The sequence below is a fragment of the Ruditapes philippinarum genome, unplaced genomic scaffold (assembly GCF_026571515.1).
Source record: "Ruditapes philippinarum isolate M1 unplaced genomic scaffold, ASM2657151v2 ctg355_1_1_1_1, whole genome shotgun sequence".
Taxonomy (NCBI): Eukaryota; Metazoa; Mollusca; class Bivalvia; order Venerida; family Veneridae; genus Ruditapes; species Ruditapes philippinarum.
This window is the reverse complement of record NW_026861237.1, coordinates 292,895-305,183: the sequence shown is the minus strand read 5'-3', so window position 1 is coordinate 305,183 and position 12,289 is coordinate 292,895. Positions and strand designations below refer to the sequence as shown.

The 12,289-nt window shown below is 33.8% G+C and overlaps 1 protein-coding gene across 2 annotated transcripts in view; it reads right to left on the bottom strand.

Moving 5' to 3' along the window:
* Nucleotides 1-7,714: 7,714 nt before the first annotated feature.
* LOC132714985 (uncharacterized) overlaps nucleotides 7,715-12,289 on the bottom strand; it is a 30,754-nt gene continuing 26,179 nt past the window's right edge. The window contains exons 7-8 of one of the 2 annotated variants that reach the window (XM_060697942.1): nucleotides 10,613-10,639; nucleotides 7,715-8,108 (exon numbers count right to left, since the gene is read on the bottom strand). In XM_060697942.1, the coding sequence (XP_060553925.1) occupies nucleotides 7,809-8,108; nucleotides 10,613-10,639 (327 nt within the window). In that variant the 3' untranslated portion in view covers nucleotides 7,715-7,808. The remainder of the gene's footprint in view (nucleotides 8,109-10,612; nucleotides 10,640-12,289) is intronic. The other variant, XM_060697943.1, reaches the window with a different exon arrangement.

The window sequence follows — 12,289 nt, the reverse complement described above, 5'->3', positions numbered from 1 at the left end:
AAGCATTTCCTAATAAAAGATTTAAAAAATCAGACTGTGGCCTTAGGACGTATCCGTACAGAATTGAAAATAAAACGTACGCCTTGATCGATTTATTTAGATCAAATTGTTCTTCCTATCTTACATTACTAGGCCACGGTTTGGAATTTATATGGTATTAAATTAGCGTTATAACGCCTTTTGTTTTGCGTTATTATGCCTTTTGGTTCGCGTTATTACGCCTTTTGATTCGTGTTATAACGCCTTTATTCACGTTATTACGCCTTTTGATTCGCGTTATAACGCCTTTATTCGCGTTAGTACACCTTTTGATTCGCGTTATAACGCCTTTATTCGCGTAATTACGCCTTTTGATTCGCGTTAAAACGCGAATAAAGGCGTTACTACGCCTTTTGATTCGCGTTATAACGCCTTTATTCGCGTTAGTACGCCTTTTGATTCGCGTTATAACGCTTTTATTCGCGAAATTACGCCTTTTGTTTCGCGTTATAACGCGAATAAAGGCGTTACTACGCCTTTTGTTTCGCGTTATAAAACCTTAATTCGCGTTATTACGCCTTTTGATTCGCGTTAAAACGCGAATAAAGGCGTTATTACGCCTTTTGTTTCGCGTTATAACGCGAATAAAGGCGTTACTACGCCTTTTGATTCGCGTTGCTACGCCTTTTTTCGCGTTATTACGTGCCTTTTGATTCGCGTTATAACGCCTTTATTCGCGTTATTACGCCTTTTGATTCGCGTTATAACGCGAAACAATAGGCGTAATTATGCGAATCAAAAGGCGTACTAACGCGAATAAATGCGTTATAACGCGAATCAAAAGGCGTAATAACGCGAACCAAAAGGCGTAATAACGCATAACAAAAGGCGTTATAACGCTAATTAAATACCATATAAATTCCAAAAAGTGGCCTATTAATGTATGGAAGGAAGAACAATGTTGATTTAAATGAATTGATCTAGATTTACGTTTTATTATATGCCCGAAAGAATTTCGGGCATATTATGTTATACCCCCTGGCGTCCGTACGTCCGAGCAAACATTTGTGGTTTAGGGGCTATATAACAGTAAAGAGAACAAAAGAGAACAATAGGTTCAATCCGTGATCAAAGGGTTTATGGGCTAGTAGCCCTTAAGAGAACAAAGAAAATAACAAAGAAAATAGCCCCTAAACCCAAAATGTTGGAACGTGCGTCCGTCCGTCTGTATGTCTGTCTGTCCGTTCGTGCGTAAGCAATTTGGTTTCGGGAGCATAACTTAAGTACCATTTGGCCCACAATATTCAAACTTCATAGGAGGATTGTTATTTGAAGGAGGTAATACTTTATAACCTATAAGTCACCAAGTCATCTTATATTGGCAAATATTAAAGAGTCTTTATTAGTTTATGACAAATAGTTTGCATAATTAATGTGCAAATGGAATGAAAGTTATTGTAAATGTATATTGTATTATTGTATACGAGTTTATATCTTGAGCAATAAATTCAGATCAATATTGGTCTTCCTTTCTCGCGAATTTGATTAGTATAAATATGGTATTAAATTGGCATTATAATGTGTTTTAATTTGCGTTATACGCCTTTTGGTTCGCGTTACTACGCCTTTATTCGCGTTACTACGCCTTTTGATTTGCGTTATTACGCCTTTATTCGCGTTATTACGCTTTTTGATTCGCGTTATTACGCCTTTATTCGCGTTATTACGCATTTTTATTCGCGTTATAACGCCTTTATTCGCGTTACTACGCCTTTTGATTCGCGTTATAACGCGAATAAAGGCGTTACTACGCCTTTTGATTCGCGTTATAACGCCTTTATTCGCGTTATTACGCCTTTTGATTCGCGTTATAACGCCTTTATTCGCGTTGCTACGCCTTTATTCGCTTTATTACGCCTTTTGATTCGCGTTGCTACGCCTTTATTCGCGTTCTTACGCCTTTTGATTCGCGTAATAATGCCTTTATTCGTGTTTTAACGCCTTTGCATTTTTATTTTTTATTTCATTTGACACTATTAGGCTTTCGTAGAAGAGCGTGTGAGACGTTATGGAATGTTGTTGTTTTTTGGTGTTTTTTTGTTGTTATTTTTTGTTGTTTTTTTTGTTGTTTTTTGTTGTTGTTTTTTTTTTTGTTGTTGTTGTTGTTTTTGTTGTTTTTTTGTTTGTTTTTTTATTGTTTTTTTTTGTGTTGTTTTTTTTTTTTGGGGGGGGGGGTTGTTTGATTGTTTGTTTGTTCTTTGGGGGTGATTATGTTTGTCTGTTTGTATGTTAGTTTTTTTTGTTGTTTTTATTTTATTTTTATTTTTTTTGTTTTGTTTGTTTGTAGTTGATTTTTGTTTTTTTTTGGTGTTGTCTTTTTTTTAAACTACTTTGTTTCTCTCAACAATAATACAGTACCAGTTCTTGTATATTAAAAATCAAATACTTGTTGGTTTAGGTATATTAGCGCATGCGCTGACTTCTGGTCTCTAATAAAACCACTTATCTATTCATCTTCTGTTTCTTGGAAGAGCATTGATGTATATACATGTATATATTTTCTTAGTAGAGAGGAAACAAAAATTGACGAGTATGAACACACAGTAAATTTTTATCTAACAAACGCAATAAAAATGTTAAATTAAACGCTGAGATTTGTTGAGTCACTTTATTCTAAATGTCGATCTAAAGTTACGTTATTTTAAAGATAACACATGAACCTTTGTTTCTATTAGCCTTGTATATAAACTTACCTATTTCTTAACCTTTGTTACACTTGTTGCCATGTACATTTACTTATGAAAATGTGAGTGTTATTTTATGTTTATTATGTTGTGATTAACTTAATAATGTAACCTATTATACGTTACCTTTTCTGTTGGTCGTGTACATGAGATTTGTTTCTCTGTTTATCATGTATATGCACTTATAAATCAGTGAGAATTTATCATTGTTTGCCATGTACATTAATTTATTAATATAAGTAGTAAGCGATTTGTTAAGTAGTAAGCTCTTTGTTTTCTCTGTTTTGTACGAAAGACCGGTGGGGACAATTCATCTTCATCGATGTACACGAATTCACGATTTCAACATCATGAATTCACAGTTTTAACTTCACGATTTCAACTTGACGTATTCACGAGTTTAACTTCACTAATTCAAGATATCAACTTCATGAATTCACGATATCAACTTCATGAATTCACGATTGCAACTTCTTGAATTCACGATTTCAACTTCATGAATTCACAATTTCAACTTCACGAATTCAATTTCGTGATTATATATTTGCGCATCTGCACACTATACCGTACTATTTTATACACGGAAAGCCCTCGCGGGGCCGCTCTTAGATATCCTGTAAGACGTGAATGAATTAATTGAAATCACAATAAAATCAATAAAAAGTATATATCTAACGAGTTTGAAAAAAAAACTTAGAAACAAACGATCGCAAATTTACAGCCCTTTCCGTCAGTTTTCGGATAAGAACCTCGAACACAATAACTCATACACGTCATACATTTTATCTGAGAGCGCTACAGCACTGACAATGCCTATGGCTCCGCACGGACTTTTCTCAATTACATTGCACTACATTCTATTGCAGAACATTACATAATTACATTACATTACACTAGATCTCAATCATATCTGAGTTAGCGTAGTCCGGTATAGACACGGGGGTGGAACCCTATATGTATCTCAAAATTGAGCATCGGTAAAAATTATATGTGAATATCCGCTGCACCAGATGTGAAGCATAACACCAGATGTGACTGTAAAAATAGGTCAATTGCAAGGAAAGTTTCATCTTTTGAAGCATTTATATAAAATTCAATACTTTTTTAAAGAAAATCGAAATGTAATTCTACCCTCCTGACTCCCCTCTATATTACCCATTTTTGTTTTGGATTTCTATGCAGACTTCATCGAGATATTATTTCCATCGTGGGTTCCGGTGTGTCCAAAACATGCAATGTGAACGAAGAAAATGTCACTAAACAACTAAAAATACGAGATTTTCGAAATCTCACTACAGACCGATGCTTAACATTCAGACAAATCCTGATTTAAACATTTATTGAGATTTGGCTACAAACGAAGGAATCGCTGCTCAAAATAAATTGCATTTGAGCTTCATATGTGATGAAGAGATCCATAAGTGATGTAGGAAACATCAGATCTACTGTAAAATGTTTCATGCCAATATCGAAGCTTTAGCCTTTTTCATTTCGGAGGAGACGATATTTAAGTTTTAAGTATAAAAACATAAGTAAAATCTATTATCTCTGGTATTGGGCCAATTTTAACACTGGGGACGAAATGTGAAAAATTTGGTAGAGAACCTTTAGATAATATCATATACCAAATGTCAAAGCTCTAGACAAGAGAATTTTTGAAGCTACTTTTTTGCCGTGATATACCTAGTAACGGACAAGAAGCATAAGAACAACTTGGGGACCACCCAACAATCATTCCTGTAAAGTTTGGTTAATGAGCAATTGGCTGCAGGAGAGGTGTTGTTTTAAGAAATTGTTGACCACGCACACCGCACGACAACGGACGATTTTTTTTTGTGGGGGGGGGTGCAATATTGTGATTTCTTAGGAAATTGAAATTTGAAGATGTACAAAATGCATTATCAAGTATTGAAAGCTTCGAAAAACATTCTGGTATACAACTTAATATGCACAAGACACAGGCGTTCAATTAGGATTACGGAATAAATTTGCGAATTTTAATTAAACTGTCATTACATGAAGCAAAAAAAAGAAAGTTTTGGTGCATACTTTGGCACAAATAGAAAAAAATGAGAACAATTAAATTGGAAATTGAAAATTAAAAGATGTAAAAACTTAATTAATTCATGGACGAAAAGAAACTGACTTTTTATGCGCGAATCATAGTCAGAAAACCAATATTGCTTCCGATATTTACCTATTTAATGCAATCATCATACTTTCCAGAAGAAATACAGGGGAAAAAAATATCTTTATTAACGTTCTTTTGGTACAATAGCGGGACAATAGCACAAAAAGGAAAATGAAAAAGATATATCATTGATACACACTTTTGAAAAGGTGATTTTAACATGATTGACATCGTAGGATTTGTCACTTAGCTCTACATAAATGGGTACAATCTCTACTGGAAAGTCACGGGTGAGGAACTGATACACGAAAGATGGAGTTTTTATGATAACTTCTCAGGTGTTCGTGTGAGAACTGTCATGGAGTTCCCAGAAACAGAAAACGTTGCGGATTTCGTCGGAAAACGTTTGTTTATACCAAAGAAACACTTTTCATCTTTAGAAAGGTTTTGAGGTGCCACTGTAAACTTTGATGGTGGCATAGTTACTTAATCTTTATTACTTAATTGTAATGAAAGCTATATATTTATTACTGGCAAACTTCTTTAACAAGGCCATCGCTACCACAAATTGCGTAAATATTTAGAAAGTTCTGCCATCGTAATTCAGATTTTATTCTAAATTTTGATTTTAATCATAAATCAAATTTTACAACTAGATATTAGCAAGCCTGATAAATAATGAGATACACTCAGATATTGTTTATTAATTGCGTAAGGTTATTGGGCATAGTAATTTTTCTGCTGTCTTCACTAAAATGATCAAACGTTTTATTAAAACAGTATGTGACCCAATTATTGTAAGACATACCACAGGCTTGGTGTTCAATCCTGTCACAGTTGGACGCTACGCTTTCCTCTTCCGATTGCATCTGACAAACAAATTGGACACTCTATAATGATCCGCTCGTAAAGCCTTTTGGACTGAATTGTTCTAATTTTAGTCTTCTGTTTTACTTCGTCGGGGCCTTGTAGGTGATTTTGTTGTTGCTCTGCCTTTCTTAAATGCGGGTACTTTTGTTAAGGCCATTGGGCTGTACATTCTTTTTGTATATTTTCATGATTAGTTATGTCTTGATTTATTTCGTCTGCCCATGACAATTGAATTTCATACGTGAACATATTTGGGCTAAAGTGAGGTTTGGCGCGCCTTTTAAAAGTTAAATCTCTTCAGTGGTTTTATAAGTACTGACCGCCCAAGGCGGTAACCCTCTATGTTGCTTCATATGTTTCGCATGTATGTCTTATGATTTGTTTGTTGTTTATTTTAACACGTTTTGTGATTTCTTATCTTGTAAAATTGTCGTTAACGGTGAGTATTTCTTTTTCTCTCCCCACATGTCCCATTTTATGCCCCCGACCCAACCGTTTCCTTACTGTCCATTGCCGTTTGATTTCCATGTCGGAACTTTTAGTTCTTATACATGCCCCTCCCCTCCTTTCATTGCCCTTATGCCCCCTCCTGTTTTTGGTTCGGTGCCTACCGGGTGCCCTGCTGGATAGCTGTGTTGTAAATGGGTTGCATGCTGTGTTTGTCGCCTTGCCTTTTTAATATTTGTTCTCATTTTGTAAATAAATAATACATTTAAGACTTTATTTGTGAAACTACAATGCATAGAGCTTAGGTATTTGACATGTAGCATTGCCTTGTTGGCCTCTAAAACACCGATATAACTTATGTTCCGGCCATCACTTAGTTGATATTGCCTTGTATGAGAAAACACATTTTAGTCTTATCTTATAAAACTTCAATGCCTGGAGTTTAAAATTTTGTAATGCAGCATTGTGTTATTGACCTCTATTAATTTAATATAAATCATGCCCCTGGGGTCAATATTGGTCCAACCCTGGGTGACATATTCAAAAAGGCTTTTATAGAAATTTTCTGTTTATTCTTATCGCATGCAAGTACTATGCCATGAGCTTAGATATTTGATATGTAGCGTTTCCTCATTGACCTTCGTTAAACCGATAATAAGTTTTAATCATGCCCTTGTAGGTCATATAATATTATACGGATATTTCAGATAAAATATTTTTCTGACAAGTTTCTTCATTGGTGCTCTTCCCTATTTTAATTACTGAAAAAATATATTCGGGTGTATATTGCCCTGCTTTGATGGAGCTCTTGTTCTACTACTTTATCAGATTCAAAAAATTCTGAATCAGGTGGTTAATTTTTTAGCATCTGCATTAGTTTAACTAAAACACAAGTCTAAACGTGTAATTGTGTAATATCCTTCTCAGACATACATGTAGCAGTTAGGTACTATAATGTGAGCCATTGTTCAAATAGAATTATGATATGACCTACTATATTAATTCATTATAAGGAACAGTAAAAATTGACAACATATGTGAGATGTAAAGGACAAAATTAACATAGCGGTTTAAGACAATTCTTTCTGAACAGAGGTACTCGTATAACATCAAAAGTGTAAAACTGACGTTAATCAAGTATTAAACATGGTATGGAAACCTTCATATTCAAACGCATGTCCGCATGGAAGTGATCAAATTTCCACGCTCTTTTCAACAAAAATAGAAGTTAACAGATATCAATATGTTAAAATGGCATTGCTATTATAAAACACTATGCACTACCATGGTCAAAATATAATATAATGCATTTATATCTTATGCATTTTTTTTTTATTGCAGTAATCTTTTCGATATCATATATTTTTCCAATCAGATACCACGTGTAAAATCATCTGATTCGTGTATCCATGTAATTAGCTCAGACCAAAATAAGCGACATGAAGATTTTCTCTAAAAATGATGAATAGTTTTGTCAACTGACAAGTTCATAAATGACATTTAGTGTGATTATAGTTTACTATTAAAATATTCACTATCATCAAATTTTATGAACTGTTCCTATTTGTAAATGTCAGTCATGACATGTCATCGTAATTAATTTTGTCAATAATACAGAAGTCCTAACTAAGACGGCTTCAATAACCCCCATAATCACTGTCTCCACCGTCTTCATTGTCGTCTCCGTAGTAATTTTCGTAGTCGCCGTAGCCTCCGTCATTTCCGCTGTCTGTGTTATTTCTTTCGGCTTCTATTTCTGCTGAAGTACAATTTCGACAGTTAGGATTCTCCTCAATCAGTTCATCATACATATCATAGTAGTCGAGGTCCACTTGAGATGGCTTCTTTGTTGTTGTTGTTGTTGTTTTTTTAGGTTCTCCAAACAAGGCATTACCATTATCATTACTTTTGTAATCGTAGGCATCTTCCTTACAACACTGAAACATCATGTATAAACATTTTATTGGTGTCACAAAATAAAAGAGAAAAAGAAAAACACAAAACGTTCCCAAACCTCTACTAATTTTCCGATATAGAATAACTTCCTGTTGTTAAATGAGTGAAATGAGCTTATTTCTTTTCAGGCATAGACATAGATACTGCAGTGTACATAACCACCGACTGTAGTGTATCATCGACAAATATTTGTTAACTATTTACTTTTGACTACAGTATATGTTAATTTTATATTCACTTCAACATACTTTTATATCAAGAAAATGACAAGTGTGCGTTTGCCAACATTAAATCACACACTTCGAGCACTTGAAAAAATATCACAAAGTTTTCCAAGATATCTATAACTTAAAGTAAATGGCGATTATTTGCACATGAAATGATTTTCAATGGTTAAATGTTTTAAAATGGTTTAAAAAGACCCATACAAATACGCGCGCTACAGTTTTCTCAGTGCTGGATAGTCAAACAAGGGAAATAATAAAGCAAAACAGACTTTCAGGATTATCTCCCCTACCGCTACAATTTGACTGAATAACTACTAGTGAACGTGAAAAATTTTTATATACACTAAGTCGAATTTGTAAACGTCCAGTCTATATCGTATGATTCTGGTAAAAATCAGCAATGCTTAAGTTAGAAAATTTGCATGTGTAATTTCAATGTTAGTTTTAAGTATCCTACATGAAAAAATCGTGATTTTACAGCGAGGTTAATTGTCGTTAATGTACAAAATGGTAGTATTTTATTTTCAATATAAAATTGATCCATATACATTTCCTAACTAAAAAAATCATACAATATGGCTAGGATGAATGTTCAAGACCGTGGACGGGCCATTGGTATGCTACAAGCTGGTTTATCTATCCGACAGGTACGTCAGTTAATTCTTATTCTTATTCCTGGTGTTCGCGAAAATCGTGGAATGATTTAAGCCCAGGATAATGCATTCTGTCACGTTTCTAGAGGTACCATGGCAATAACGTAAGGACTCTCCAATGGCCTGCAAGAAGTCCTGATTTAAATCCTATCGGAAGTATTTGGGATCTTCTAAAGAGACAAGTAAGAGGCCGGACACAACAGTTAAATATTGCCGACCTAACTGAGGATGTTATCTAGGTACGGGCTGCAATGCCCCAGCAGTATCTTCACAGATTTATTATATCCATGATGTCAAGGTTTCGTTCCATTATTGCCGCTGTCGGAGGACACACAACCTATTGAATGTCGAGCTAAATCTGATGAAAGACAATGTTATTTCTCGCTCTCACGGTTGTTTAATTTCTTTAGATGTCTCTGGTTAAAACATATCTTTATGTCTGATGAAATTTTCATTTGATATTTGGAATAAATTCTATCATCTCATGGAATAAAAATATTAAGCCAAATCTATTCTTTTTTAAATTCTGTAAAATATAAGGTAGACGTTCAGAAATTCGGTTCAGTGTATTTGAGAAATGTTCCTTGACAAAACTTTTGACCAAGAAAATCAAAATTCAAAGCAATAAAGTAACTGAATAAAGTAAAAAAGTTATCTACCCTTTAAAAGTGCATTCCAATTGAAAAACTAAAAAATATATTTAAGTTTAAACAGTTCAATTTTGACAGTTTTATCAAAAAGGAGCATTACTTTGCAAAAAGGAACATCTGGTGTAATATTTTGATAGTGCGTATCTACATATCCAGTTTGAAGTGAATCGATTTGATAGTTATTTGTAAAATGAACTTTAAACAGAAAAGTTGACCAAGGCTTAGAGTTTAAGTCGCAAAGGGTATATAACTGTGTAAAAAATAATTTTCGGATTATCTGCCCTTTTAAAATGGCGTCTTTTTATGACAAAAAACATGTATACCAAGTTTGAAGTGAAATAGCTTTAATCGTTTCTAAAAAACGGACATTAACGAAAAGGTAATCGAACGCCGACGAGAGGGTCATGATAATTGCTGCACTTAGTGGAGCTAAAACTGACAGATAGAGATGTACTATTCAAAAAGTTAATGAAGAGACGCATGGAAAAGGTGCAAGTTTTCACGACAATACTTACTGAATTAGTGATTTGCGGATTTATGCAAAAAAACTCAGGTACGGAAGAACAAACATCTATGACCATTTTTTCTAGATTTCTACATAGTTTTGTCCACTGATCTACATTTAAGTTATTATTTCTTGAAAAAAATGTATGATTAGATCAATACATTACGTGAGTCTAGAGCATTTTAAAGTCAAATTAAAACAAGTAATAAACTTTTGTGTAGCTTTTGCGATGATACTTTCCTGAATTACAATTGTGGGCAATAAACATTAACTTGGTAACCATGATAAATTGATTCTGGCATTGAGAACGTAGTCTGACCAGGCTGTATTGCGGCTTGCATACCATATGATTTGTTATTAACATCCTTTAAATTGAAATGACATTGTCCTTACTTTAAAGCAAAGCAATTAAATTACACAAATTGAGCAGGTTATGTAGTTGTAACATACCGGAAGAGGCGTTGTCGATGCCCCCGTTGTTGTTGTTGTTGTTGTTGTTGTTGTTGTTGAAGTTGTTGTTGTAGGCGTTGTAGCCATTTCTTCTTCTGTAATAAGATAAAACAACATATAACCTGATATATGAAATTTTAATATATCTGAGTTAATTGCATATCAAAACATTATATATAACAGGATAGTTAAAATGTTAAAATATGTCAAGTTATAATCTATTTTTCTTTTTAATAAGTGGAATTTGTGTACGGATTTCCATTACGGCCATCTCGACAAACATATAACTCGAAACAATGAAAACTCGAGCTTATGATGGTAAAAAGGCGAAGGTATGATGATGAAACGCTGATAGTACGATGCTGAAAAGTCCAAATAACGAAACCACGATAGTGAAAACTAAAAGTTTCGAGTTTTACCATCGTGCATTCGGTTTTCACGATCTTGATTTTCATTATTTCGACTTTTCATCATCATATTTTTGACTTCTTTTTCGTATTTTCGACTTTTCATCACCTTGGTTTCATTATTTCCACTTTTCATCGTCGTACTTTCGACTTTTCATCTTCGTAAATTTGACTTTTTATCTGACATCGTACTGTTGCGTTCCTATCTGGCATACGCACGCACACACTTAAAATGCATGATGATATCAGAAAATATTTTTACCAAGCGAACAATTTCACAGAAATAATTATGTCAATGGCTTTTGATCATGATGTTAGCATATGAATGATGGTGAAAAGTTGAAATAACGAATGCAAGATGGTGAAATCTCGAAAATACAATTATGAAATGTCCAAAATAGGAGGGTGAAAGTCGAAGTTACGAAACAACGATAGTGAAAAGTCAAAAGTGCGATGTTGAAAACACGAAATTATATAGAGTTTTCACAAACGCGTTTTCGTTATTTTGATTTTTCACTTTCGTGGTTTCATTGATATGACTTTTTCACCATCGTTATTTCGTGTTTTCGTAGTTTCGAGCTATTTATGTGTAAAAAATATAAATGAATTCTACTTTAAATACAAAAATCTAAGCTTCCCTGTTTAACTGTCATTTTATCGTATTTTTGCAAAACATGATTTGAACACACTTAGCAGTGATCTCATATACAATTCTACAAATGAAATATCTTAGCTGTAGGTCAAGGCGCTTTTTAAGATTGTTCCAACATTAGACTATGTAAAATCAAGTATCAAAAGTTATGATTTACACAACAAATATTTTTAAAAGCTCAAGGTCACGGCGCTTAGAACAAACAATTTTTAAAAGTTTTCCTATATGACTCATGACGCAGGACATTATCGAACGCTTCACACCAAATATCTGAGCTCCTGAAGAGAAAAATTTGAAAAATAGACGCCTTTCAAAGATACTAAAAATAGAACGCTGCATATCATTACTGACCACAGGTTATCTCTGGAGGCAGAAAGCTGTCTGCTTATAGCCAAAGTTCATATAACATTTAGTTAGAAAGGAGTCAACATATGCTTAAAAATAATCATGTCTTTGGATTTTGCTCAGCTGAAAATGTCGGATTATGCTTCTAAGCTGTCAGCAACTGATTTAGTTGTTTATTTAGATAAGCTAACCATTTCTGCAGACAAAACACTTCCAGATCCTTACGTAATTGACAAAAAGTCTTGGATAAATGATCCCAAATTATGGCCAGAT